The sequence below is a fragment of the Oncorhynchus gorbuscha genome, linkage group LG14 (genome assembly GCF_021184085.1).
Source record: "Oncorhynchus gorbuscha isolate QuinsamMale2020 ecotype Even-year linkage group LG14, OgorEven_v1.0, whole genome shotgun sequence".
Taxonomy (NCBI): Eukaryota; Metazoa; Chordata; class Actinopteri; order Salmoniformes; family Salmonidae; genus Oncorhynchus; species Oncorhynchus gorbuscha.
The window spans coordinates 10,892,858-10,919,745 of record NC_060186.1 but is presented as its reverse complement, the minus strand read 5'-3'; the positions used below and the strand labels follow the sequence as shown (position 1 = coordinate 10,919,745).

Sequence of the window (26,888 nt, the reverse complement as noted above, 5' to 3'; positions counted from 1 at the left end):
CTGCAGATGCTGAGGTAGTGTCCGGAGCATTCATTGACATGGCCAAGCATGTGGGATCTCCAAGGTCTGGAAGAAGATGCTTCGGATCGTTTACTATAGAAAGTCCAAGTTTTTCACAAATGTTGTTTTTTAATATCTTACTGTAGCAAATAAGGCCACAATACTTTGGAAATAAATGTATTTTTTCAATATTTATTTGAAATGGTTTTATCTCCCATTACACCCACACACTTCAGTATTAAAGTACAATATAAAAGTAAAATAAACTTTCCCCTTAAAGCTTCAGTGACCATTGATCCAAACAGCGTCTGCAAGGCTCATACTGACTCATGACCTGACCACTGTGACATACAGTGAGGAGAGGCAGAACATTCCAGAAAATCCTGAGAGGCTTAAAATGGGAGTGTTGGGTTCTGAAGGGTACAGTAAAGGCAGACATTTTTGGGATGTAGAGGTAGGATAAAGTGATAACTGGACCCTGGGAGTAGGCAAAGAGTCCATTGTGTGCAACAAGTCACTCAAAATGTAGATTGTGGAGCATCAGATATATTAGTGGGACATATAGAGTATGTGTAAACCCAGACATCCAGATCAAGTTGGATGAGAGCCCACCAGTGATCAGAGCACGTCTGGACTGTGACAAGGGGGAGCTGACATTCTGCGATCCCACTAAGAGCACTACTCTGTACACCTTCAATGATACATTCACTGAAAATGTGTTCCCATACTTTTACAGTACCAATCAATTGGTCCCACTGCGCCTTTTGTCAGTTAGCCCCAACTTTGGGCAGAATATAAACATGAGTGGAGACAGGTTGCTAAGTTTATAATATGTGGGGACAAATACCTACTAACATGTTATTTAGTTGATGTATCAACTGTAGGGACCCCATTGTGTGAACTTTAGTTGAATCCAGTTCCATGTAAATAGCTGTAAGACTTGCCTCAACACAAAGCATACTATGGGTATAACTAGTGTAATATAATGGATGCCAATGGAATGTGGTATGGTAACAACTGTCTATCTCATAATGCTTGTACAAGTGTTTAAAACAGTTGTTACAATATGTCAAATATGTAAAGTACAGTCAGCTATCTAAATAAATATTACAAGTTTCTATTGCATTTCATGTTGTGCTTTTCTATTTAACTGAATGTACCTTCTTAATTATATAAGTGGGTTTAGCTCATTTAATTCATTAACACGTTATAAAATAAAGTTTCAATTTGCTACCATTGCAAATATTCGCCACTAGATGGGGATCTCCAACTACCGGTATACAGTAGAGACCACTGTTGCTCAATGCCACACTGTAAAATGGGCCTATAGTCAGAGTGGGCCTACAACAAAAATGTTAATATCAATGGAGTAAATACATCCCACGGCTATGCAATTAACATTTAAATAGTAGTTGATTTATATTATGTATGTGTAGTGCTCATGGCTTGACAACTCATTAGTGAAACATTACTTTTAATATGAATCAATCATTTGTTTACAAAGACAACAATGACAACAAACACAAACATTGGAGTAACAGTCTAGTACCACCAAATAATAATATAATAATAATAATAATAATAATAATGAAACCAAAGTGAGCACAAAGTGGAACTGGTGGTAAAAGTGTTAAAGAATGGTCTGCCTGGCTCCACCCCGATAAGGATGTGTCACACCATAACAGGAAGAAGGAAGTCAAAACAACTCTTGACGTCGCAGATAAAACAAGGAGCTAGTTACGTGTATTGGTTGCGTTCTCCTGTAGACGTGCCTTGGATATCAGGCGAGTGTCAATGTAACTTGTTCTATTAAAGCACTCCCAAACTAAACATCGACTTGTCCTAGGCAGTAAGTATGGCCATTTTGAAGTTCAGGCAGTATGTTGTTGAGCCCAAATATTTAGTTGGGTAAAGTAAATACTGTACCTTACAGAGGCCATTAGCTAACTAGAAAAAACAAGGGCTCACTCTGTGTTTGTCTAATGCCTGCAGCTCTGTGCGTCCCTTTGCCCTACATTCCCTTCCAGAGGAAGAGTCACTTTCGTGTGAAGAAGGCATGGCCGCTCGATTCTCTGTCCCAGAGGAGGACCTCTGTTGCCCTGTGTGCTGTGACATCTTCAGGGACCCTGTGGTCCTCAAGTGCAGCCACAGTTTCTGTGCAGCCTGCCTACAGCAGTACTGGTCTGGGAAGGGCTCGGCCCGAGACTGCCCTCTCTGTAGAAGGGAGTTTGTGGATGAGCCGGTGGCCAGCCTCACCCTGAAGAACCTGTGTGACTCCTACATCCAGGAGAGTGGAGCGCTTGGGTCTACAGGAGAGCTGTGTGAACCGGGTGAGCTGTGCTCCCTGCACGGGGAGAGGCTGAAGCTGTTCTGTCTGCAGGACAAGGAGCCCATCTGTGTGGTCTGTCACACCTCCAGGAAGCATAAAAACCATGAGTGCTGCCCGGTGGGAGAGGCTATAGTCGACATGAAGGTAATCTGGTGTTGTGATAGGCAACCCTATAAATATAAATTGAGTTCTCTAGCTAGCATTTTATGAGTTCAGAGGTAAACATGAAGGTAAAGGGGAAAATGCTGTGAGTTTGATCTAATCTGTTTTATGCCTTCTGCAACTGTTTGCCTTTGAAGAACTGATATGTTTTGTTTACTCTATTCTTAGTCCAATTGTCTTTTTAATGTTCTTTGTAGGAGGATATGAAGTCTGTGCTTACTTGTTTGCAAGAGAAGACAGAGGCTTTTGACAAAATGAAGCAAAACTATGAAAATACAGTGACACACATTCAGGTAGTGTTGGTGGTTGGCCATAGTATGAAATAAATCAAACTCTCTCATATGTTAACACACAATCCTAACAAAGGTCTCATTTCAGGTCCAGGCCCGGTTTGTGGCAAAGAGGATTCACGAGGAGTTTGAGACACTCCACCATTTCCTCCAAGCTGAAGAGGCTGCTAGGCTTGCAGCTCTGAAAGAGGAGGAGGAGAGTAAGAGTGAGATGTTGAGGCAGAGTATGAGGGAGATGGACAGAACCCTGGCCTCCCTCTCTGACACAATCAGAGCCATGGAGGAGGAGATGGCTTTGGAGGATACTTTTTTTCTCCAGAAATGCAAGCAGACAATGAGAAGGTGAGTATATTACAACCCCTGGTGGGTTCACTGTCTACAGACAGTGATGAGTACTAACTCCTACTTGTTCTGGCTGTATAGTGCTCAGTGCAGCACACTGCAGGACCCAGCTATGGTCTCTGGAGCACTCATCGATGTGGCTAAGTACCTGGGCTCACTTCAATACAAAGTGTGGGAGAAGATGCAAGGGATTGTTAAATACAGTGAGTACTAACTGCAGAGTTTTGAACATCACTCGGTGTCAAGACTAGTCTATTTCATTACATGATAGACTGAAACCTTAATTTTTTAAGCACTTAAAGTGCTTCTTAATGTGTATTGACACAGTAATTACAGTGGTGAGAACCACTACATCATGGTAACTGGATATAATTTCTCCTCAGCGCCAGTGACTCTGGACCCCAACACGGCTGCCCCCTGGCTCCTGCTGTCTGAAGACCTCACCAGTGTGAGGGACAGCGACGACAAACAGAAGCTTCCAGACAACCCCGAGAGGTTTGACCCTGACACAGGCGTACTGGGCTCTGAGGGCTTCAGCTCAGGAAAGCATGTCTGGGACGTGGAGGTTGGAGAGAACAGTGCCTGGGTCCTCGGTGTAGCCAAAGAGTCCATCCAGAGGAAAGACAAGGTCTCCTCCGTACTGAAGAATGGATACCTGTCCGTGTACTTTTACCACAAGATGTACTTTGCAGGGACCTCACCCCTGACACGACTCAATCTGAAGAAGAGCCCTCAGAGGATCAGAGTGCAGCTAGACTGGGAGAAGGGGAGAGTGTGCTTCTCTGACCCAGCTGACAACACGCAGATCTACACTTTCAAACACACCTTTTCTGAGAGGGTCTTCCCCTATTTCTGGGTTGGCTGTAAGCAGTGTCCTCTGAGGATTGAGCCATTAGAGGTCTCAGTGAAAGCTGTAGATCACACCTGAGAATGTGTTGGCGCATGGAATTTTCTGTCTCTAGTGTCTTTCTTAATGTTGATTTTTATGTCATGAGAAACATCTAATGGATAAATAATATTTAAATGCCACTCGTTGCCTTTAAATTAACACTTACATTTCATTTAATGGACACTTGTTGACATTTATTTTATTGTGTAGGATGGAATAAAAGTTTCGTTTTCTGTGTGGAATAAAAATGGAACATTTTACTGTGGTGATATTTTATTATAAAATACTAAGATAAACTAGTATTTATATGCAGTCGTCATCAATTTCAAATAGTTGGGCTAAACCATTCCTGTAATAACACCGTAAAATGTTTTCCCCTGAAATCTATAAACGATCCTGTAAGAATATTGTTTGAAGACGACTTCCAGATCTTTTTTAGGATTGAATTTAAATGTCTTTTAAGTTACTCACCAATCAATACATTTTTTCGAGTAAAACAAAACGTGGACAGATTCATTAGGCCTGAAACACTGCAAGTTAACAGGTAAAAAGTAAGTTCATGTTCTGTTTTTGCATTATGCGATGCTAGTAATTTAGCTAGTAAGAAACACGACAAAAGCATCGGCAAAGTCTCAAGCATTCGTATTAATTAGTACCTTTTATATTAAATGTCTACAGGATATCTCTATGAGGGTTTTTAGGATTCTAGCCAATTGGATTTTGATGTTAAGTGTTGCTTTTAAAAGTATTAGGCTTTTGTTTTGTCAGAGACTCGGTATATGATTGGGACATTTTAGTCCTTCATGTACCATGCTATGCCAACATAAACTGACCATTTACCCTCAAAAATATTGAAGATGACTGACCTTTCATCAATCAAAGGGAAGAAAAGGGGACCTACAACCGTGATCACAGAGGCCTGTCCAAAGTCTCCCAAGGTCAGTTTCCTCACTCCTTCTCTACTGCTCATGGAGATCCCTTCTGACACCAACACCAGTCTGCCAGTGTGGGACGCCATGCACTCCCAACAAGTGGACGTTGTCTGGACTGTGACACCATACAGTATCAATGTCCGCTTCACTCCTCTCCCCTCCAAGTCAGGGCAGACTACTAGTGCCAGCAATACTCTTATCTGCTCTCCTGGCAAAAGCAGCAGCACCACCAGGATCATCCAGTTGTCGTCAGGCCCATCCTCAGCCCTAAGCCAGACCCAAATGATCATCCAACCTCTACCACAACAAATGACCCCAACCAAAATCCCCCCCAGTGTGCTCCTCACCTTTCCTCAACCTGGAGCAATCACCATCTCACCTCACAAGCCCCAAAACATGACACCGGGCCCAGTCAAAACCACCTCTCTCATCCTCCCCCTGCCTGTCATCATCACCCAGCCACAGCCTGTCCACCAGCCTACCACCCCAGCCCAAACACAAGCCCAAGCCTCTAGCACTAATCAGCCCCCTGGTCCATCCAAGATGGCAGTCAGTCTGACCTTCCACACAAACACCTCCGGCGACATCCAGATCTGCGACCACTTTCTCACTTACTTCTGCAGGACGGGGAGCAACTGCAAGCAGCACCACACGCCATACCCCTTCCACTGGCAGCTGTGGGGCATCAACAGTCACCAGTGGGTAGACTTCACCCCCCGCGCCCAGGTTAATCTCGAGAGGGCCTACTGCAATGTCAACCGGGAGGAGATTGGAGTCAAGGAAGGGTGAGTAGTACAGGTAGTAGATGTTAATCATAAAACACTGTCCATCAGTCCTCAAAATCTGTGATTTCCATACTTGTTGTCATTCATAGCTCCATAAGTACTGCTGAATTTTAATCACACAATAGTTTATCAATCAATGTATAAAATATTGCACATTTACAGAGTTTATGAAGAAGAAAATACAGGAACTGAGACTCACCCACACACACACAGGGGAAGTGCCAGAGATGACATTAAGGATTTGATACCGTTTTTTTTAACTTGCTACCCCACCATAACTCTTAACGTTTTTTTGCTATGATTAGAGCTGGTTATTGGCAGGTACCTCACAATACGATACTTAGGTGCCAATATGATATGTATTGCGTTTCGATACTGTGATTTCAAGCATATTGCTCACGATGTCTGCTGTAGAAAGGACAAGTCAAAGAATAAGTCACTTTCTGAAGGCACTGTATCTGCACCAACATTTCAATATTTTTCCTTCATAGTTCTCCACCTTCTTTTAAAAGGGTGACCAATTTTTTTTAGCACTTTTATTTTCACGACTGATCAGAACTTGTTCTCTCATGCTTTCTTATTACACATTTTGTTGTGTTACAGCATGAATTCAAAATGGATTCAATTTATATTTTTTCTCACCAATCTACACACAATACCCCATAATAACAAAAAGTGAAAACATGTTTTGAGATATTTTTGCATATGAAAAACAGAAATATCTCATTTACATAAGTATTCACATAAGAGTCAATACATGTTAGAGTCATCTTTGGCAGCAAATTACAGCAGTGAGTCTTTCTGGATAAGTCTTTAAGAGCTTTGCACAACTGGATTGTGGATATATTTTTTTATTCTTCAAGCTCTGTCAAGTTGGTTGTTGATCATTGCTAGACAGCCATTTTCAAGTCTTGCCATAGATTTTCAAGCCGATTTAAGTCAAAACTGTAACTATGTCACTCAGGAACATTCAATGTCATCTTGGTCAGCAACTCCAGTTTATATTTGGCCTTGTGTTTTAGGTTATTGTCCTGCTGAATGGTGAATTTGTCTCCCAGTGTCCCAGTGATTTTGCCTGTGCTTAGCTCTATTCCATTTCTTTTTTATCCCCAAAGACTCCCTAGACATTGCTGATGACAAGCATACCCATAACATGATGCAGCCACCACCATGCTTGAAAAATATGAAGAGTGATGTGTTGTTTTGGATTTGCCTGAAACATAATCCTTTGTATTCAGGACATAAAATTAATTTCTTTACATGCCACATTCTTTGCAGTTTTACTTTAGTGCCTTATTGCAAACAGGATGCATGTTTTGGAATATTTTTATTCTGTACAGGCTTCCTTCTTTTCAGTCTGACGTTTCGGTTAGTATTGTGGAGTAACTACAATGTTGTTGATCCATCCTCAGTTAATGATCACAGCCATTATACTCAAACTATTTTAAAGTCACCTTTGGCCTCATGGTTTCCTTCCTCTCCAGCAACTGAGTTAGGAAGGACGCTTGTATCCTTGTAGTGACTGGGTGTATCGATACACCATCCAAAGTTGAATTAATATATTCACCATGCTTAAAGGGATATCCAATGTCTGCTTTTTTAATTTGGACGCATCTACCAATTGGTTCTCTTCTTTGTGAGGCATTGAATAGGTGTTTGAAATTCACTGCTCGACTGAGGGACCTTACAGATAATTGGTTGTGTGGGGTACAGAGATGAGGTAGTCATTCAAAAATAGTGTAAAACACTATTATTGCACAGTGATTCCATGCAACTTATTATGTGACTTGTTAAGCAAATGCGTACTACTGAACTTATTTAGGCTTGCCATAACAAAGGGTTTGAATACTTATGGACTCAAGACATTTCAGCTTTTTATTGTTGTTTAATTTATAAAACATAATTCCACTTTGATATTATGGGGTATTGTGTGTAGACCAGTGATACAAAATATCAATTTAATACATTTTGAATTCAGGCTGTAACACAACATAATGTGGAAAAAGTCAAGGGGTGTGAATAAACTTCTGAAGGCACTGTATATCGTCAAAAAGTTCTACCCCGATACATAACTGTATCTAATTCCCCCCCCATCACTAGTACGGATATGTTCACCCTGCACTTTGACAACATGACGTTGAAGGACGGGGAGAAATACGACCGGGTCAGAAGACTCCAGAACACCACAGACCCAACCAAGAACCCTCACCTCTACACCAGGTGGTGCTTCTTCTGGTGGAATAACCTCAGCTGGACAAAGTACAGATCTTTAATGAACTTTCGCTATGGCGGACTGGGTTTTGTTCATGACAAAAGATAATTCCCTCACAAATGGTTACCTCTGTTTCATGTTCATGTAGGCTTTGACTTACTGGGTTATCTTGTTGAGGATGTGTCCAAGATCCTTCTGGACAAGAGGGATGCTGGGGAGCTGGAGTGTCGTTTGCACATCTTAGCGGTGGAATACAAGGTGGACTTCATCAGTATGATCCAGACCAACGTCACCACAGGGTTTCAGCGGGCCATCCGACTCAGACCCTTCTACCGCTCCCTTAAGTCTCTGAGAGCACATTTGCGGTACGTATCCATGTTTTGTTTTAACCTTGAGCTGGTTGATTGGTTCAGTTACCTTACTTTCTAGGCTCTTTTGAAGGTGTTCAATTATCTTAAATCTAATTTACATGCACTTGTTTGTTATACACTACATGGCTACAAAAGTATGTGGACACATGCTCATCGAATCTCATCGAATCTCATCGAATCTCTCATTCCAAAATCATAGGTGTTAAAATGGAGTTGATTCCCCCCCTTTGCTGCTATAACAGCCTCCACTCTTCTGGGAAGGCTTTCCACTAGATGTTGGAATATTGCTGCGGGGACTTGCTTCCATTCAGCCACAAAAGCTTTAGTGAGCTCAGATGTTGGGCGATTAGGCCTGACTCGCAGTTAGCATTCCAATTCATACCAAAGGTGTTCGATTGGGTTGAGGTCAGGGCTCTGTGCAGGCCAGTCAAGTTCTTCCACACCGATCTCGACAAACCCTTTCTGTATGGACCTCGCTTTGTGCACAAAGGCATTGTTATGCTGAAACTGTTATGCAGGTGAATGAGGACCCAAAAGCGACTTGGCGAAAACAGAGTTTTTAATCCAGTAAGAAACTTTACAAAACAAAAAGCATAATACTACTCGTAAGAACAGACTGGAGACTTGATCGAGAACTGCAGGTTGCCTCGGGAAGGCACTTGAACCTAGCAGACTCAGACACCTGCTCACCACGCAGCATCTGAGGGAAACACGACACGACAGGGCAAAACATAGACACAGCACGGTGAATTATAGATAAGGATCCGACGGGGCAGGAACGGAAAACAAGGAGAGAAATAGGGACTCTAATCAGGGAAAAGGATCGGGAACAGGTGTGGGAAGACTAAATGATTGATTAGGGGAATAGGAACAGCTGGGAGCAGGAACGGAACGATAGAGAGAAGAGAGAGCGAGAGAGTGAGAGAGGGAGGGGGAGAGAGAGGGATAGAAAGAGGGAAAGAACCTAATAAGACCAGCAGAGGGAAACGAATAGAAGGGGAAGCACAGGGACAAGACATGATAATTAATGACAAAACATGACAGAAACAGGAAAGGGCATTCCCCAAACTGTTGCCGCAAAGTTGGAAGCACAGAATCGTCCAGAATGTCATTGTATGCTTTAGCGTTAAGACTTCCCTTCACTGGAACTAGGGTGCTAGCCCAAATCATGAAAAACAGCCCCAGACCATTATTCCTCCTCTACCAAATGAGTTGGCACTATGCATTTGGGCAGATAGCGCTCTCTTGGCATTGAACAAACCCAGATTCGTCCATCAGACTGTCAGATAGTGAAGCGTGATTCATCACTCCAGAAAACACGTTTTTACACTGCTCCAGAGTCCAATGGCGGCGAGCTTTACACCACTCTAGTCAACACTTGGCATTGCACATGGTGATCTTAGGCTTGTGTGTGGCTGCTCCGCCATGGAAAGCCATTTCATGAAGCTCCAGACAAACAGTTATTGTGCTGACGTTGCTTCCAGAGGCAGTTTGGAACTTGGTAGTAAGTGTTGCAACCGAGGACAGAAGATTTTTACGCGCTTCAGTGGTCCCGTTCGGTGATCTTGTGTGGCCTACCACTTCGTTGAGCTGTTGTTGCTCCTAGAATTTTCCACCTCACAATAACAGCAGTTACAGTTGACCGGGGCAGCTCTAGCAGGGCAGAAATTTGACAAACTGACTTGTTGGAAAGGTGGCATCTTATGACAGTGCAGCGTTGAATGTCACTGAGCTCTACAGTACGGGCCATTCTACTGCTTATGTTTGTCAATGGAGATTGCAAAATGTTATACACCTGTCAGCAACGGGTGTCGCTGAAATAGCCGAGTCCAAAGGGGTGTCTACATACTTTTGGTCATGTAGTTTAACTCATAATTGGGGCCTGGAGAAATTCTCCACTCTTTTTAAAACCAGTAGTTCTGTCCTACAGCACCAAAAGGTTGATAGTGTCATCTCAAGCCACCTGTTGGCATTTAGACCCTGAAGGGGACACATCTGTGTGGGAGGGGCTAGAAAGATACTCCTGACCTGTAAAATGATTAACCACAACTAACCATGTGTTCATTATGTTGAAATGTGTTTGGAAGAGGCTGTAGTGTCATCAGTAAAATGATTGATTGAACTGCAGGTTAATGTCATAGGTCAGGTGGTAGAGCATTTTTCCGGGTCCTACTCATAATGCTGGAATCACACCATATTAGTTGTAGTTCATCAATAATATGAACTACATTCACGAAAACAATAATCTACTTGATTTGTATAGGACAGGTATCCTGCTGGATGGTCTGGCCGGCATATCCACCGAGCCTTCTCCGGCCAACTTCAGTGTAGACCCTCTGGGGGAGTTCAGCACCTGGTACCCCCCAGTGTGGACCCCTAGCTCCGCCCCAGACCAGGACTACAGCATGGTGGATGTGCCGGCCAACACCCAGGCCTTCCAGAAGGTCCACAGCCTGTTCCACAAGACTCTGTCAGAGACCCGGGTGGAGATGGTCAGCCTCCACCAGATCCAGAATGTTCTCCACTGGGACAAGTTCCAAAGGTGTGGATGGGGACTCCCTCTGGCCATCTTTGATATGTTTTCTATCCTTACGAGAATAACCATTCATTTTCCTCATGTACTGTGTATATGACCGTCATGTGGGAATGGGATAAAGGATAGGGAAAAGGTAGATAACACGGTGCAACATTACATCACACAACAGATCAATATCATTTTATTGATAAGGGTTATCCAAAGGAGATGAAGGCTTTTTATTTTCCTGCTCCATTTGACAATGAATAAATGTAATACTGATAAAAAACTATTGAATTTAAGATGAATTCATACATTAGGTGGTATTGTTTGTGTTGTAGTTACAAGGAGCACATGCGGAAGCGCGGTGACACCAAGGAAGACGGGGCTCTGGAGAGGCACCTGTTCCACGGGACCATCGGGGACTTCATTGAGGACATCTGCCACAACAACTTTGACCCGCGCGTCTCGGGAGTCAACGGGTTCGTGTACGGCTACGGCTCCTACTTCGCCCGCGACGCCTCCTACTCCAACACCTTCACTGCGGTGTCACCTGACGCTGGGGTCCGTCACATGTTCCTGGCCAAGGTGCTGGTGGGAAAGGTGAGCGTGGGCAAGTGCAAATACCGCCGGCCGCCACCCGTCAGATCCACGAAGGAGGACTACAACCTATACGACACCTGTGTGGACCAGCTGGTCAACCCCACAATCTTTGTAGTTTTTGACCGGTGCCAGTGCTACCCCTACTACCTGATCAAATACAAAGAACTGCTAGTGGTGGACGTTAATGAGTAGGTTTGCCCTGGGAGAGCTTGTGTTGCTGCCTGTGACGGTAACTGTTGTTGTTCACTGGATATTCATTCCACACCAGACCGTAATGCAGCACCTTGCATTAAGGTGAAAGACGATGTTTGTGTATCCAGTCCAAAGGATAATGTTCAAAGCCTTCCAAAGACTTGGAATGTCTTTAGAATAGAAATGTGTTTTACGAAGTTTTACAATTACCGTTTTTACAGTAAGTTTCTACAACGTCCCATTTTAAAATGGAATTCTAAATGCAACACAAACAAGTTTGATATATTTTCGAAATGTTTTAATAATGGAAACAATTGTAATTTGATCATGTAGAAAGAAGAAATTATAAGTTATAGATGTTGCTTACGAAAAGGTTCGTTATAAACTGTAAAGTCGTTATGTTATTGACAATAAATGGGTTTACTGAATACATCAGGGGCAGTCGGTTCAGTTTATGATTACGGAGGACGATACGGAGGACTTATGAGCATGTTCATATTTCTATTAAAGAATATTGGATGACTGTCATTCATATTCCATTCACCCAGTTTAATGTTAACATCGATAGGTTTAGGCTACTACATGATACTAACATTTTCCCTGTACCCATCATGAGGTTGCTACAACCTAGCCTACAAAAGAAAGCAAAAATAAATTGCTAAAAGGCAACAAATTAGAAGTTTTGGAATGGCCTAGTCAAAGTCCAGACCTAATCACAACTCAGATGTTGAGGCAGGACATGAAAAGAGCAGTACATGCTTGAAACCCCCCAAATGGCACTGAGTTACAGCAGTTCTGCATGCAAGAGTCAACCAAAATTCCTCCACAGTGACGTGAGAGACTGATCAACAACTACAGGAAGCGTTTGGTTGGAGTCATTGCAGCTAACTGGCACAACCAGTAATTGAGTTTAAGGGGGCACTTACTTTTTCCCACAGGGGCATTTGATGTTGCATAACTTTGTTTATGAAATAAATTAGACAAGTATGTAATTGTGTTATTTGTTCACTCAGGTTCCCTTTATCTAATATTAGGTTTTGGTTGAAGATCTGATAACATTTAGTATCAAAAATATGCAAAAGTAGAGAAAATCAGAAAGGGGGCAAATCATTTTTCACAGCCCTGTAGGTGCAAATAAATGTATTTTACTGAATACATTCATTACTTAAGCTTACAGGGGGAGTCTTGTGCACTTTACAATGTCTTCATTTATTCTATTTACAGTCATATTTCTGAAATTCAATCCCCCCAAAAATTGTCAGAAAGTTAAGTTATGAATGGAATGCAATTCCCCATAAGTATCTTGTAGTAAAACGTTATATTTCTCTCTTTTATATATTTTGTACAAACAAACCCTTTCCCTCTTTCTAACAGTACATATTGTGAATTAACTTTGTTTCCCGACACTGTCACACATAATCAGTGTTAGTCTTGTTTGGACAGGAATCAAATGCATCCTGCAGGTTACCCCAGGAATGTTCCTAATCCTCTAAGAACAAGAATCACAGAACTGGACAGAAGCATTTCTATAGCACATCCATCCAGCTGAAACTGTAATCAAGGGTGACTTTTTCATGGTGCAAAATAGTTCAAACCTGTGCAAAAAATACTGTAAAAGTAATAATCTGGCATTGTAACTTTTCTTCGGCAACGAGCGCTGTAAAAGGCCACTATTTATGCATTTTTCAGTGTACTTAAAACTACTTAAATAACTTGTTATGGTCATCTTTATATTTATTTTTGCACAGATTTGAACTATTTTGCACCTTAAATGTCACCCCAAAATTAATTTCCCACTGGGCATAGACCATCGTGAAATCAACCAAACATTTGACCCAGTCATTGGATTTAAACGTTGGGTAAAAAAAAAGAAGACGCAAATCCTTTTTGCAAATCCAATCAGTGTTCCACGTTGATGTTGGGGTTGAAATGACGTGGAAACAACATGGATTCAACCAGATTTCACCCAGTGGGTTCTCAATGACTTCATGGTACAGTACAAGTGTAGTCTGCTGACCAGTTACAGTACATATAAAATGTAGTGTTATTATTCAATCTGGTATCATTTTAAATGGGTAGATACATTTGGCATATAATGTAGACTGAGTACAGGGCGACCGTTGTCACTTGGAATCCAAACGGAATATTCCTCTATAGTTTGGATTCCAGGCTAACTCTTTTGGATTCCAGGCTAACTCTTTTGGATTCCACACATTGAAATGACATTTAGGCTGATATTTTATGATATTTGAAAATGAGCAGTATGTACAAACATAAAGACATATCTTACATAAAGCTATAATAAAATCCTTTAATCGTGCTTGCTGGGCAACTATTGACTTTCCCGTGTGGTTTTAACTTGACATGGGGCTAAGACATCACAAAATGACATGTACAAAGGAATTGCAGTAAGAAATGTTCCCTTCCAAACTCCTTAGAATGCTACTGAGATACGTTAGTAAAAGTGTGTTTTTAAAACAAGAAAACAGATGAGGACACATTGGATGGATATGCAGGCAAATAAATGTGATTATGAGAAATGTATCTTCAAGAGGAAGAAAATTAAAAAAGGGTTGAAATAGTTTAACGTTAAGAGTTATTGAACATCTTGATGCTGCAAAAAAAGAATCGCACAACAGTGATTGTGGAAGGCAACAGAATGTAAAATGGAGTAAAATGACACTTGGAATCAACATTAAAGGCAACTTTAAAAGCATCTGCTAAAAACTCAAGTTCATCAGACGTGTTGAGGCCTATAAAACATTCAAATCTGATATAAATCAAAGACACCATCTCCTGTGACCTGGTCTAGTCTGTGTTAGAGGTCCTGTCCCTAACAGGGAGTGTTTGGTCTATGATGCTTGGTGTCCTTTTTCCCTTTCAATCAATTTCAATACACATAAAATCACCAATATACAACAGCTAAAGCAACAAAAAGCAACAGAACTACAGATAAATACAAATAAAAATAAAGGCGCCTTGATGATTTGACAAGTTTCCCTTTGTGGACGGACGGTAATTTCATTTTTCTGCCAATAAGGAAAATCCTATATCCTCCACCCAAATCGACTTGCTTTTGTGCTCTCTCTCACACACCCACTCTCTTCATCCGCTCTCCAAGTCAGCATGATTCGGGTGCCATGATTGGATGTACCACGTAGGGGTGGGAGGTCATAGTTCATGATTATTTCCATAGTAGCAGACTGCTGGCGAACTGACTGCTGACTGTACAAGGAAGGCGCTGAATCCTGTGACGGGGAGGGGCAGTGTTGTGGAGTTGCCGTTGTCCTGGAGGGAGTAGGTTGAAAAGGCCATGGGGGGAATGGCGAGTTAGGAGTCGTGATGGGGTTGGTCACTCGCAGGCCAGTTTGCTGTCAAAACTGGACAGGCCAATGGCGAAGGCTTGCAGGGCACACATGGGGTAGTTGTAGTCTAAGGTGAATACGTCCTCGGCCACTCTGCCAAACTGCATTACGATGTAGTCCGCTGAGGGAAGAGAGAAGAGACGACTCAATAATGTGAAATCATTATTCCATTCTACCCAAGGAGAGGGAGTGAGAAATAGAGAGTGAAAAAGCGAGAGAGAGAAAGAGAAAGAGAGAAAGAGCCGAGGGAAGCACTGACGGATCGACTCACGATCGTTGTCATGGACGATCTGAAAGTTCTTGACGGAGGCCTGTGTAACGCGGCCGTGGAAATTGAGCACGTAGGACTGGGTGTCGTCATTCCACACAGGGGCCTTGTTGTGCAGCTCGATCAGGTTCTCCACTGAGTGGTTCTGCCACTTACTTAGAAGGCTGTCCTGCTCCTGGAAACACACAGACAACAGGGTTGTATTCATTAGGCACTAAACAGAAGAAATAGGACTGAAACAGGGAGTGACAACCTTGACTTATCCAATAAGAACGCTCTATTTAGTTCTCCGTTGCGTGCCCTAATGAATACGACCCAGACATCCAAACCATCTAATCTGACATCACTCCCCAGTGACCACATCTCACAGCCCTTAGTGGGTTAGCCTCAGTTTCCATTACATGATGTTGACTTCAATACTCACTCCATTATTCAGATTGTGCTAAATTATTTTCTATTTCAAGATGTAAGAATGCCAGTCTTAAATCAATCATGCCCTCTGACACGCCCCTCTGCCTTACTGTGCATAACAAGTACAGTGACTACAAATGTTAGAAGAAGTGATTGGAGTTGTACAGTCCCATGGGGCTGATACATACACTGTTTGGACGGACGGGAACCCTCTCAAAGTTCATGTTCATGCCTGGGATGATGACGGTCATCTTGCGGGGACCTTTGAACCCCAAAACGTTGGTCTCCTGCAGAGAGAACACAGGAGATTCGAAAGTCACAGAATGTCACACAACCTTACAGGTTCAATTATATTTGTGTGCGTGTGTGTGTGCATGTGCGTGTGTGTGTAGACTCACATAGCAGATGGCTGCGAGTTCCTGTCGTGTGTTGCTCTCCTCCAGCAAAGCTCCAGGGTTCTTACAGGGGTTGGTGCCTTGGTCATACACCGTGAACTTGGTCCCCATCAGGTTAGACCTGCAGGATGACCAGACCAATCACATTAGAGTCTACAATGTCCCTCCTGCACTCACAATCCCACTTCACACCCAATAGGGTTATCAGATGCGGCCGAGGGCTCAAAACAATATGGAAATTGTTCATCAGCAAAGATTTAGAATTATATTTAGAGTTGTGAGACGAGTGAGATATGGTCCTACCTCAGTTTCCCCGTGAAGCTCTCTCCCTCGCGTGACAGGTCCGTGGCGTCCACTGAGATCAGGTAGTTGGACGTCTTGCTCTTTTTTCTTTTCCTCCCAGCCAGAAGAAACAGCTGGGTGAAACAAAGAGAGTAAACTCAGGGTGAGAGGGAAACTCACAAACCATCATTTTAATCACCGCAATCAAAACAGGTGTTACTTTTACTGTATATTCTCACACCATTTCAAATGTAGCTATTGAGGAAAAGAAAATTAAACAGGCCTGTGAGAGAAGATGGTAAAATAAACCCATCTAGGTCTTGTCTCCATGTTAATCCACTATGACAGGATGTGAGGTCAATGTACCTTCCTGCCGTCCTCTCTCTCCATGTGCATAAAGTAGGTGGGGTACAGGCCGCGGTCCATTCCCTTCTTGTCCCGGGATATGCGGCACTTGACGGTGACGCCACGGGGTGCGGGACGCACCACAAACTCCTCCAGGTTGTCCACTTCGATCAGGGCGCTCTCCGTCGTGGGCGACCCCGGTGCCACGTACTCCTGTGGGGGGGACACACACACACACACACACACACACTGCTACATCACAAAACATTCCGGCCAATCGCCGTTATAAAAGAGATACGGTACAGGAGTAGGGAGGACAACATTCATCTGCCATCTTGTTGTTTCAGTGTCTTCAAGTGACAAGTTGATTTGCCATGTGTAATGAACACATTAGAAATCTCACAAGCCATAGCCACATAGCTATGTGTGTGCACCTAATGATATGACAGGACAGAGACAATTGTACGGTTGGACTCACTGTGTTGGACTTTGTGCTGGAGGCAGACGCAGGCCGGGTTGACTCTGGGTTGGGGGACAACGAGCGTGTCCGGTCTTCGTCACCGTGTTCCTCATCCTCACTGGCCTCTTCGTAGTTCATACTGCCTGACAGACCTGGTCAAGGGAGAAAGAGTGCACTATGGGAGATGTGGCCTACAGCTTACACTCCATTGGTTGGGATCAGGAGTAGAGGTCGACCGATTAATCGGAATGGCCGATTTCAAGTTTTCATAACACTCGGAAATCGGTATTTTGGAACACCGATTTGCCAATTATTATTATTTTTTATACCTTTATTTAACCCGGCAAGTTAGTTAAGAACACATTCTTATTTTCAATGACGGCCTAGGAACGGTGGGTTAACTGCCTCGTTCCGGGGCAGAACGACAGATTTTCACATTGTCAGCTCGGGGGATCCAATCTTGCAACCTTACATAGTCCAACGCAATAACGACCTGCCTCTCTCTCGTTGTACTCCACAAGGAGACTGACTGCCTGTTACGCGAATGCAGTAAGCCAAGGTAAGTTGCTAGCTAGCATTAAACTTATCTTAGAAAAAACAATCAATCATAATCACTAGTTGACTACACATGGTTGATGATATTACTAGATATTATCTAGCGTGTCCTGCGTTGCATATAATCTGGCTGTGCATACAAGCATACAAGTATCTAAGTATCTGACTGAGCGGTGGTAGGCAGAAGCAGGCATGTAAACATTCATTCAAACAGCACTTTTGTGCGTTTTGCCAGCAGCTCTTCGTTGTGCGTCAAGTATTGCGCTGTTTATAACTTCAAGCCTATCAACTCCCGAGATGAGGCTGGTGTAACCGAAGTGAAATGGCTAGCTAGTTAGCGCACGCTAATAGCGTTTCAAACATCACTCGCTCTGAGCCTTCTAGTAGTTGTTCCCCTTGCTCTACATGGGTAACGCTGCTTCGATGGTGGCTGTTGTCGTTGTGTTCCTGGTTCGAGCCCAGGGAGGAGCGAGGAGAGGGACGGAAGCTATACTGTTACACTGGCAATACTAAAGTGCCTATAAAAACATCCAATAGTCAAAGGTTAATGAAATACAAATGGTATAGAGAGAAATAGTCCTATAATTCCTATAAAAACTACAACCTAAAACTACAACCTAAGACTCATGTTAAAAGGAACCACCAGCTTTCATATGTTCTCATGTTCTGAGCAAGGAACTGAAACGTTAGCTTAAAAAAGTGCAATATGTGCAATATGGCACATATTGCACTTTTACTTTCTTCTCCAACACTTCTCCAACACTGTTTTTGCATTATTTAAACCAAATTGAACATGTTTCATTATTTACTTGAGGCTAAATTTATTTTATTGATGTATTATATTAAGTTAAAATAAGTGTTCGTTCAATATTGTTGTAATTGTCATTATTACAACAAAAAAAAGAAAGAAGAAGAATCGGCCGATTAATCTGTATCGGCTTTTTTGGTCCTCCAATAATCGGTATCGGCGTTGAAAAATCATAATTGGTCGACCTCTAATCGGGAGGACCCATGGTTCTCTATGCAGACAGGAGAGATCATCTCAGATGCCCAGCCAAGCTACAACTCCTCCATATCTCCTCAGTAATCCCATAGGTTCTTATTGCCATGACTTTTTGATAGATTATTTCTCCTGGGATCCAAAGGGATTAGCCTGCATGTAATGGCTATGGGCAACGTATTTCTTCAAATGTATGCACATTTTGCGTTTGATCACATAGCCTTTGATTTGTTCCAACTAAGTCATCATACTACCTCAGTTGAAAATATGAACTGATAATATATTTCGGCAATCGGAAAAGGCCACATATTACAATATGCAGCTAAAATTGCTCTTTGAAATATTTGAGGAGACAACCTAACCTCAAAACTGCTGGCAGAGGATAGGAAGGAAAGTGGAAGCGAAATAGTGCTGAGTAACTGTTGAGACCCATTGAGGAAGAACTTTTCTGGATAGACGAGACTACAGACGAGACTACCCAGTAACCAGGTTACGATAGAAGAGACCTGTTATGAACCTCTAGCCATCCCAGCAGCCTTCATTATCCCCAGACACCACTGTTAGTCCACTTCAGAGCCCTATACATTTCCACATTGGAAAGAATACTGTTGAAATACAAGACAATAGATTCTCCATCTTCAGTGTGTTTTATCCATCACTGAGAGCTGGTTTCCTGGGCCCAGATTAAGCCTTGTACTAAATGCACGTTAAGCATGCTTTTCAGGCCAGTAATCTGTAATCTGTGTCCGCGAAACCGGCCCTGATTGTCCAATGTAAAGGGGTTAGTTAGTTAGGCAGAAATCCTATTGAGAGATACCAGCCAGACAGACATAACACGGTGTGGTCAGACAGTCCTCTGTGGGAGCTGCTCTGGACAGGTGTCAGTAATGCTGCTAATTGGATTTACCAGCCGTGACTCTGGCTGGTGCTGTGGAATATTTTAATGAGAAAGCATTTTTTTCGGTGTAAAAGCATAATTCAAAGTGAGAATGGGAAAAATGTCCGCTCTCAATGTGTTCCATTGTTGATGATACAAGAAATATGAAATGTTTTTCTTCGGTGTGGCTTGAGGCCAGAGTATAATACCTAGCACTTTACATCCAAAGACTAGGTTATTATCAGAAACTATAGAATTCACTGTTGTTGTATCCTCCCTCAGTTTCACCTCTGCTCCATAGAGTTAGTGCTACAGAGAGAGAGGAAAGGAGGGAGGGAGGCAGAGAGACAGAAACCCAGCAACCTTCACTTCAGCCCTGTCACCATGGGAACGGCGGGCTGCTCTCTACTACCTGACTGGAGTAGTTTCTCCCTGGCAGATAGTGGGCTCTCTGGCCCCTCCTCCGGCCCCTCCTCTGGGCCCTCCTCCACTGCACCAACCAACTGGACCACCCTGTCATTGGCGGGGTCAGAGAGGGGGAGGGGCTGAGAGAGATGTCCCACGCCTCTGCAGACAGACACATATGTATTGGCCAACGTGGCTAGAAACAATATGTAAACAGTGGTGTTCACTCCATCTAGCCCCAGAGATGTCTAAATGTCAGGGTACTGCCAAACATGAAATACAGACCCCGCAAATGTCAGCTACATTCTAATAGTGACTCAAAGGCATCAATTAAAACAGCACACAAAGTTTGGAAATGGAAATGCTCAGGTTGCAAAACCAAAACTTGCCAGGTGATCATTTCAACAGCTTTCTCTGTCTCACAGCACATGAAGGACTTGGGAACTCACTGACCAGTTTTGATTGAATAGCGTCCCCAAGTCAAATCCAAATGGAGGCAGTAGGCTATTACTAATCCTTTGCCGTTTCCATTTCAATTCATTTCCACTGGGAAATAAAAAAGCATGGGCAGACAGATACTATCTAAAGGCACCTGAGGACAGGCTGTATCTCAGTAGCACTTAAGCAGACCAGGCATTCATTCATGATGAAGGTTTGCATTATTGAGAGGGGAGTGTCACCTCTGCCCTCTTGTTGCTGTCCAGGAGAAGATCCTTAAAAACTGAGGCTAATGCAGTAATACACTGCCCTTAATCTGGGTCTCAGGTTTAACTAGGTAATACATCACTCTCCCGGATATAGACCTGGCTATCTTAATTTAGTTTGTCATTTAGCACAGTAACAGTACAGAAGGATATTGAATTAGTCTCAGGAAATGAAAGAGATTTCAACACGCTTCGTGGACCAGCCAGAAGGAGGGGAGGTGAGGTGGCATAAATAGGTACTGTGGTAGGTGGATGCTACTCTTGCCCTTTACACATGATAAAATGATCAAATTCTCACTGTGTCACAATCGACATTGCAATCCGCCATCTCTCCAACTGCACACTGCAGCACCACAGCCCTGGGAGGAGAAAGTATCCCAGAGCAGGGAAAAGGTTTTATCAATGCGCAATGGCTTTTAATGAGGGTAACTGAAAGAAGAGCAGCAACAGCTGCAACAATAAACCACAACCTTCATAGTTCTTGAAACTGTCCCCGAACAATGATGTCGACCAGATACGCTCCCATTTCTCATCTGTCCTCCTTTCATTATCTTCTCGCCCCCTACCTCTCACTCTATCCTGCATCTCTCTCTCTCTCTCTCTCTCTCTCTCTCTCTCTCTCTCTCTCTCTCTCTCTCTCTCTCTCTCTCTCTCTCTCTCTCTCTCTCTCTCTCTCTCTCTCTCTCTCTCTCTCTCTCTCTCTCTCTCTCTCTCTCTCTCTCTCTCTCTCTCTCTCTTCTCTCTCTCTCAGTTCAGCCTGTCCTCTCACGAGACTACAAAGTGCCTCTACCAGCCCAGAGGTGTGAAAGAGACACTTATATTGAGTGCCCTGTCGGTGTAGCCCGCCAGCACAGCAGACGGGATGTGATCTCTGAAGCTGCTTGGTATTCGTGTGCTGAGGCGACCCAGAGGATTTATCAGGGTAGATGACGATGAAGATATAAATGACAGACTCACATGTGTACACACTCTCCTAGGTCTTCTGTCTACAGCACTACAACGTATGAGACATTGTCTGTGCAGTGGAGGTCATAGGGCTAGGACTATTTCCTGGTCACATGGTCTGACCATTACTAGGTCCCGGAGTATTTCTTGGTCAGGTAAGGTGTTCAGGAACCCCCCCCCCCCAGCCTTACCTACTGACAGAGCTCTTTATAGCACTGTCAGTAGGTAGCACTTTATAGCACGCGCTACTTTAACACTCCAACCTTCTGTCCAAACTGGCTGTCCTGACTCCCTGTCCTGACTCCCTTCTCAAGCTCCCCCCCCCCCGCTCACCTCGTTTCTGCAGCAGCTCGTGGATGTCCGTCTTGGGCTCCAGCAGAGTCTCCGTGTCTCCGTCCCGGTCTGGTTCCTCTGCGGGGGGAGACTGGGGCAGCGGCTGGGACAGGGACAGTGGCTGGGACTTGCTCACCGACAGAATCTGGATCTTGGCACCCAGGTCTGGGGCCTCAGAGCCCATGAAGGCAGCAGGGCCGTCGATACCTGCAGGGTGGGGTGCATTCACAGACGTTTTTGAATTATGTTAATGACTTTGTCCTGCTTGTCTGTGTGTTTGAGCATCCAGCTGTTTACTTCTCCAAGAGCTGTTCTGTATTCCTGTCTGTGCTTCCCTGAGGTGATTTGATTTGTACCTACTCCTTATTACTTAGCCGTCTGCTTGCAGCTGCGTTTCTCTGTAGTACCTCTCCTCTATGTTCATGTCAGAGCTTAGCCTTGTGCCATGGAGTGATATGCTGCACTGAGCAGGTGGCCCTTTTCTTGCCTGGGAGTCTGAATGCTGCTCTGCCTCTCTGAATGTGACTCTCTCCTCCCCATCTGAAGGCCCCTCTGAGCATCAGAGAACAGCTTCCTGGGTGTCTCCTCCACTACCTTAAACAGTCGCTTCTCCACATGTCCCAAGACTGAGGGAGGCGTTATTAGACACACACACACGCACGCACACACGCACCACACACACACGTCATCATATTAGCTTCCTGATTGTTTGTAGGAACATTGTAGAGAGACTAAAATATATTGCATGCCAATGTACAGGTGATTGGTATCAGAAGTGGGATACACCAATGTTTATGATCCTATTCTACCTAACCTCTGCCCCATACTGTTTATATTTATTTACTTTTCTGCTCTTTTGCACACCAATATCTCTACCTGTACATGACCATCTGATCATTTATCACTCCAGTGTTAATCTTCAAAATTGTAATTATTCGCCTACCTCCTCATGCCTTTTGCACACATTGTATATAGACTCTTTATTTTATTTTTTTTCCTACTGTGTTATTGACTTGTTAATTGTTTACTCCATGTGTAACTCTGTGTTGTTGTCTGTTCACACTGCTATGCTTTATCTTGGCCAGGTCGCAGTAGCAAATGAGAACTTGTTCTCAACTAGCCTACCTGGTTAAATAAATTTGAAATAAATAAATCAAATATAAGCACCTTTTCTCTAGTCTTGTAATTCCTGACTGGTCTCCTCTACCTCGATCTGGAAAGCCACTCTGCTCCTCCAGAGTGAGCTTCATGACTGGCTCCTCTTCCTGCTTTCCTGGGCCCCACCTTCTCCCACCACTCCCTCTCACTGTCCTCACCTGATATACTGTCCTCACTCTGGACTGGAAAGCAAATTTATCATTAAAGTATTCTTCTTCACAGCCAACACCAACAACTGTCTATCTCTTGACTGTAGACTGGGGTTAAATCACTCAGCACTGATCCTGCTTCCTCAGACCCATTACTTTATCCTGATGGTGAGAGCTGACCCCGGAAAAACGAGCTAATACAGTAGCTAACCCCAAGAACCAAGGCTCACCGCCCATGATGACATCGCTGGTGATGCTGAGGCGTGACTCCACCAGCGGGGCCTGCTCCTCACTGCGCCGAGGCCTGGAGCGCCTGGGCCGGGCCTCTGGGTTGGGCTGCACCATCAGAGGCTCCTGCCGCTTCCGCCGCTGCTTCTGCTCCAACAGCGCCCTCTGTGGATGGGAGGGGAATTACGACAGTGAGAGTTTACCATGCAAATATTGTCTGTATGTCCCTACCTGCCCAAGACTGACAGCTGGACTGACAGCTGGTGATAAGGCTCTAGTGATCCTCTCTCTCTGGACCCTATCTGTATCTGTCCAGGTATACCTGGCCTCTCTTCACCACAGTCCATGAGGACTAGAGGTCGACCGATTCATTGGAAAAGTCGATTAATTAGGGCTGATTTCAAACTTTCATAACAATCGGAAATCTGTATTTTTGGACACCGTTTTGGACAACAAAAAACATTTTTTTACACCTTTATTTAATCTTTATTTAACAAGGCAAGTCAGTTAAGAACGGGGGGTTAACTGCCTCGTTCAAGGGCAGAACGACAGATTTTTACCTTGTCAGCTCGGGGACTCAATCTTGCAACCTTACAGTTAACTAGTCCAATGCTCTAACCACCTGATTACATTGCACTCCACGAGGAGCCTGCCTGTTACGGGAATGCAATGAAAGCCAAGGTAAGTTGCTAGCTAGCATGAAACTTATCTTAGAAAAAATAATCAATCAATCATAATCACTAGTTAACTACACATGGTTGATGATATTACTAGTTTATTTAGCGTGTCCTGCGTTGCATATAATCGATGCGGTGCATATCGTTGCTCCAATGTGTACCTAACCATAAACATCAATGCCTTTCTTAAAATCAAGACACATAAGTATATATTTTTAAACCTGCATATTTAGCTAAAAGAAATCCAGGTTAGCAGGTAATATTAACCAGGTGAAATTGTGTCACTTCTCTTGCGTTCATTGCACGCAGAGTCAGTGTATATGCAACAGTTTGGGCCGCCTAATTTTCCAGAATTTTAGGTAATTATGACATAACATTGAAGGTTGTGCAATGTAACAGGAATATTTAGACTAATGGATGCCACCCGTTAGATAAAATACGGAACGGTTCTGTATTTCACTGAAAGAAAAAATGTCTTGTTTTCGAGATGATAGTTTCCGGATTCGACCATATTAATGACCTAAGGCTCGTATTTCTGTGTGTTATTATGTTATAACTAAGTCTATGATTTGACAGAGCAGTCTGACTGAGCGGTGGTAGGCACCAGCAGGCTCGTAAGCATTCATTCAAACAGCATTTTAGTGCGTTTTGCCAGCAGCTCTGCTTCAAGCCTATCAACTCAGATTAGGCTGGTGTAACCGATGTGAAATGGCTAGCTAGTTAGCGGGGTGCGCGCTAATAGCGCTTCAAACATCACTCGCTCTGAGACTTGGAGTGGTTGTTCCCCTTGCTCTGCAAGGGCCACGGCTTTTGTGGAGCGATGGGTAACGCTGCTTCGAGGGTGGCTGCTGTCGATGTGTTCCTGGTTCGAGCCCAGGGAGGAGCGAAGAGAGGGACGGAAGCTATACTGTTACACTGGCAATACTAAAGTGCCTATAAGAACATCCAATAGTCAAAGGTTAATGAAATACAAATGGTATAGAGAGAAAAAGTCCTATAATTCCTATAATAACTACAACCACCTAAAACTTCTTACCTGGGAATATTGAAGACTCATGTTAAAAGGAACCACCAGCTTTCATATGTTCTCAGGTTCTGAGCAAGGAACTTAAACGTTAGCTTTTTTACATGGCACATATTGCACTTTTACTTTCTTCTCCAACACTTTGTTTTTGCATTATTTAAACCAAATTGAACATGTTTCATTATTTATTTGAGGCTAAATTGATTTTATTGATGTATTATATTAAGTTAAAATAAGTGTTCATTCAGTATTGTTTTTAATTGTCATTATTACAAATAATAATAATAATAAATCGGCCAATTAATCTGTATCTGTCACGCCTTGGTCATTGTATTTTGTGTTTTTGTTATATGTTTGGGTAGGCCAGGGTGTGACATGGGTTTATATGTTGTGTTTCGTATTGGGGTTTGTATTATTTGGGATCGCGGCTGATTAGGGGTGTGGTATAGGCTTGGCTGCCTGAGGCGATTCTCAATTAGAGTCAGGTGCTTATCGTTGTCTCTGATTGGGAACCGTATTTAGGTAGCCTGAGTTCGCTTTGTATTTTGTGGGTGTTTGTTCCTGTCTTTGTGTAGTATTTCACCAGATAGGCTGTAATTAGTTTCACGTTCCGTTCTGTTGTTTTTGTATTTAGATTCAGTTATTTCATGTACCGCGATTCCTTCATTAAAGTCATGAATAACCTACACGCTGCATTTCGGTCCGACTCTCTTTTTTCAACAGACGAACACCGTTACAGTATCGGCCTTTTTGGTCCTCCAATAATCGGCATCGGCGTTGAAAAATCATAATCGGTCGACCTCTAATGAGGACACCATCCCTTTCCCTCATTAAAACAGATAGGCTGTATTTCCTGGACTGTACTTCCAGTACTGTACTTCCAGTCATTGCTCAAACACTAGATAGCATTGGCTGGCGAAACTACTGCTAACTTCCTTCCTACTGGATGCAGAGACATAAAACTGGTATCCACGAGTTCATCTGACTGGGGAAGAATTACTTTATGATGACTTCCTCATCATCAAGCCAGACACTCATCTATATTCAACCTTATACAGACAGCCTTAGACCTTATCCAGATCACTCAAAATGCTGAGAACCAGACAATCAGTAACGACTCTGTCCTTATCAGACACTTTGTGGTGGTGGTGTTGTTTTGAAAAACAGTGCTCTCTCTCAGAGTTATCTTAAGCAATACGACAAAACAAATTAGCAAAAAAACGAATTATCGTGGCTTGGCAGCTTCCGTTTCAGGGGTGTCAAACAAGATGCATGTTCCTATGGTAACCATGTCAGAGTGTCCTTGATAGACTCCACATTCTTTGTCTTTCACCACTCCCACTGTTGTTGAGGGAGAGGACAGAACATGATGGCCATTCAATGTGAATCACAAACCCCAGATGGCTTTGTAAACAACACACACACAAGCGTCATGACCCGACCTGGCAAATCATTCAGCCACAGTAAAATGTCATGTTTTCTTCCTTCGGTATCTTTGAGACTAAGTTGGAAGGCAGAATAAGCAACTCGCATAGAAACAGGACAGGTGAGGTAAGGTTGGCTAGGCTATATTTATCTCATAGTAAAGGTCACAGAATAATGGACCTTTGTATCCTAGCAATACCACTAGAGGAAATGGGACATAAGAGAGTTAGCTACTCAGTGAATGAACCTTCAGCAACAAA

At 43.3% G+C, this 26,888-nt stretch overlaps 3 protein-coding genes across 7 annotated transcripts in view; 2 read left to right on the top strand and 1 right to left on the bottom strand.

Moving 5' to 3' along the window:
- The first annotated feature begins 1,676 nt into the window (after positions 1 to 1,676).
- On the top strand, positions 1,677 to 4,314 carry LOC123995612 (E3 ubiquitin-protein ligase TRIM35-like). Of its 3 annotated transcripts, none has more exons than XM_046299238.1 (6): positions 1,677 to 1,797; positions 1,981 to 2,473; positions 2,689 to 2,784; positions 2,870 to 3,123; positions 3,205 to 3,326; positions 3,507 to 4,314. In XM_046299238.1, exons 2-6 carry the CDS (start codon positions 2,057 to 2,059, stop codon positions 4,049 to 4,051), a joined length of 1,434 nt encoding a protein of 477 aa, XP_046155194.1. In that variant the 5' UTR covers positions 1,677 to 1,797; positions 1,981 to 2,056; the 3' UTR covers positions 4,052 to 4,314. The 3 variants fall into 3 exon arrangements, with proteins under 3 accessions (XP_046155194.1, XP_046155195.1, XP_046155196.1); XM_046299239.1 differs by having other exon boundaries at positions 1,693 to 1,849; positions 2,028 to 2,473; XM_046299240.1 differs by having other exon boundaries at positions 1,696 to 1,849; positions 1,993 to 2,473.
- Positions 4,315 to 4,869: 555 nt separating this feature from the next.
- On the top strand, positions 4,870 to 12,224 carry LOC123995877 (protein mono-ADP-ribosyltransferase TIPARP-like). Its single transcript, XM_046299555.1, has 5 exons — positions 4,870 to 5,729; positions 7,830 to 7,995; positions 8,116 to 8,306; positions 10,576 to 10,854; positions 11,169 to 12,224. The coding sequence occupies exons 1-5, from the start codon at positions 4,870 to 4,872 to the stop codon at positions 11,620 to 11,622; spliced, it is 1,950 nt and encodes a 649-aa protein (XP_046155511.1). The 3' UTR covers positions 11,623 to 12,224.
- A 521-nt stretch (positions 12,225 to 12,745) lies between these two features.
- tulp3 (TUB like protein 3) overlaps positions 12,746 to 26,888 on the bottom strand; it is a 46,786-nt gene continuing 32,643 nt past the window's right edge. For all 3 annotated transcript variants that reach the window (XM_046296995.1, XM_046296994.1, XM_046296996.1), the window contains 9 exons: positions 23,505 to 23,667; positions 21,968 to 22,174; positions 17,167 to 17,300; positions 16,710 to 16,901; positions 16,365 to 16,477; positions 16,065 to 16,182; positions 15,855 to 15,953; positions 15,259 to 15,430; positions 12,746 to 15,108 (listed from right to left, as the gene is read on the bottom strand). In XM_046296995.1, coding sequence (XP_046152951.1) covers positions 14,975 to 15,108; positions 15,259 to 15,430; positions 15,855 to 15,953; positions 16,065 to 16,182; positions 16,365 to 16,477; positions 16,710 to 16,901; positions 17,167 to 17,300; positions 21,968 to 22,174; positions 23,505 to 23,667 — 1,332 coding nt within the window. In that variant the 3' untranslated portion in view covers positions 12,746 to 14,974. The remainder of the gene's footprint in view (positions 15,109 to 15,258; positions 15,431 to 15,854; positions 15,954 to 16,064; positions 16,183 to 16,364; positions 16,478 to 16,709; positions 16,902 to 17,166; positions 17,301 to 21,967; positions 22,175 to 23,504; positions 23,668 to 26,888) is intronic.

Excerpts from the sequence above, each read along its gene's own strand:
- LOC123995612 (XM_046299238.1), top strand. The coding sequence starts at position 2,057 with ATGGCCGCTCGATTCTCTGTCCCAGAGGAGGACCTCTGTTGCCCTGTG. Across the intron at positions 2,474-2,688 it reads AGGCTATAGTCGACATGAAG|GAGGATATGAAGTCTGTGCT; the intron begins GTAATCTGGTGT and ends TGTTCTTTGTAG. Across the intron at positions 3,327-3,506 it reads GCAAGGGATTGTTAAATACA|CGCCAGTGACTCTGGACCCC; the intron begins GTGAGTACTAAC and ends ATTTCTCCTCAG.
- LOC123995877 (XM_046299555.1), top strand. The coding sequence starts at position 4,870 with ATGACTGACCTTTCATCAATCAAAGGGAAGAAAAGGGGACCTACAACC. Across the intron at positions 7,996-8,115 it reads TCAGCTGGACAAAGTACAGA|GAGGATGTGTCCAAGATCCT; the intron begins TCTTTAATGAAC and ends GGTTATCTTGTT. Across the intron at positions 10,855-11,168 it reads CACTGGGACAAGTTCCAAAG|TTACAAGGAGCACATGCGGA; the intron begins GTGTGGATGGGG and ends TTTGTGTTGTAG.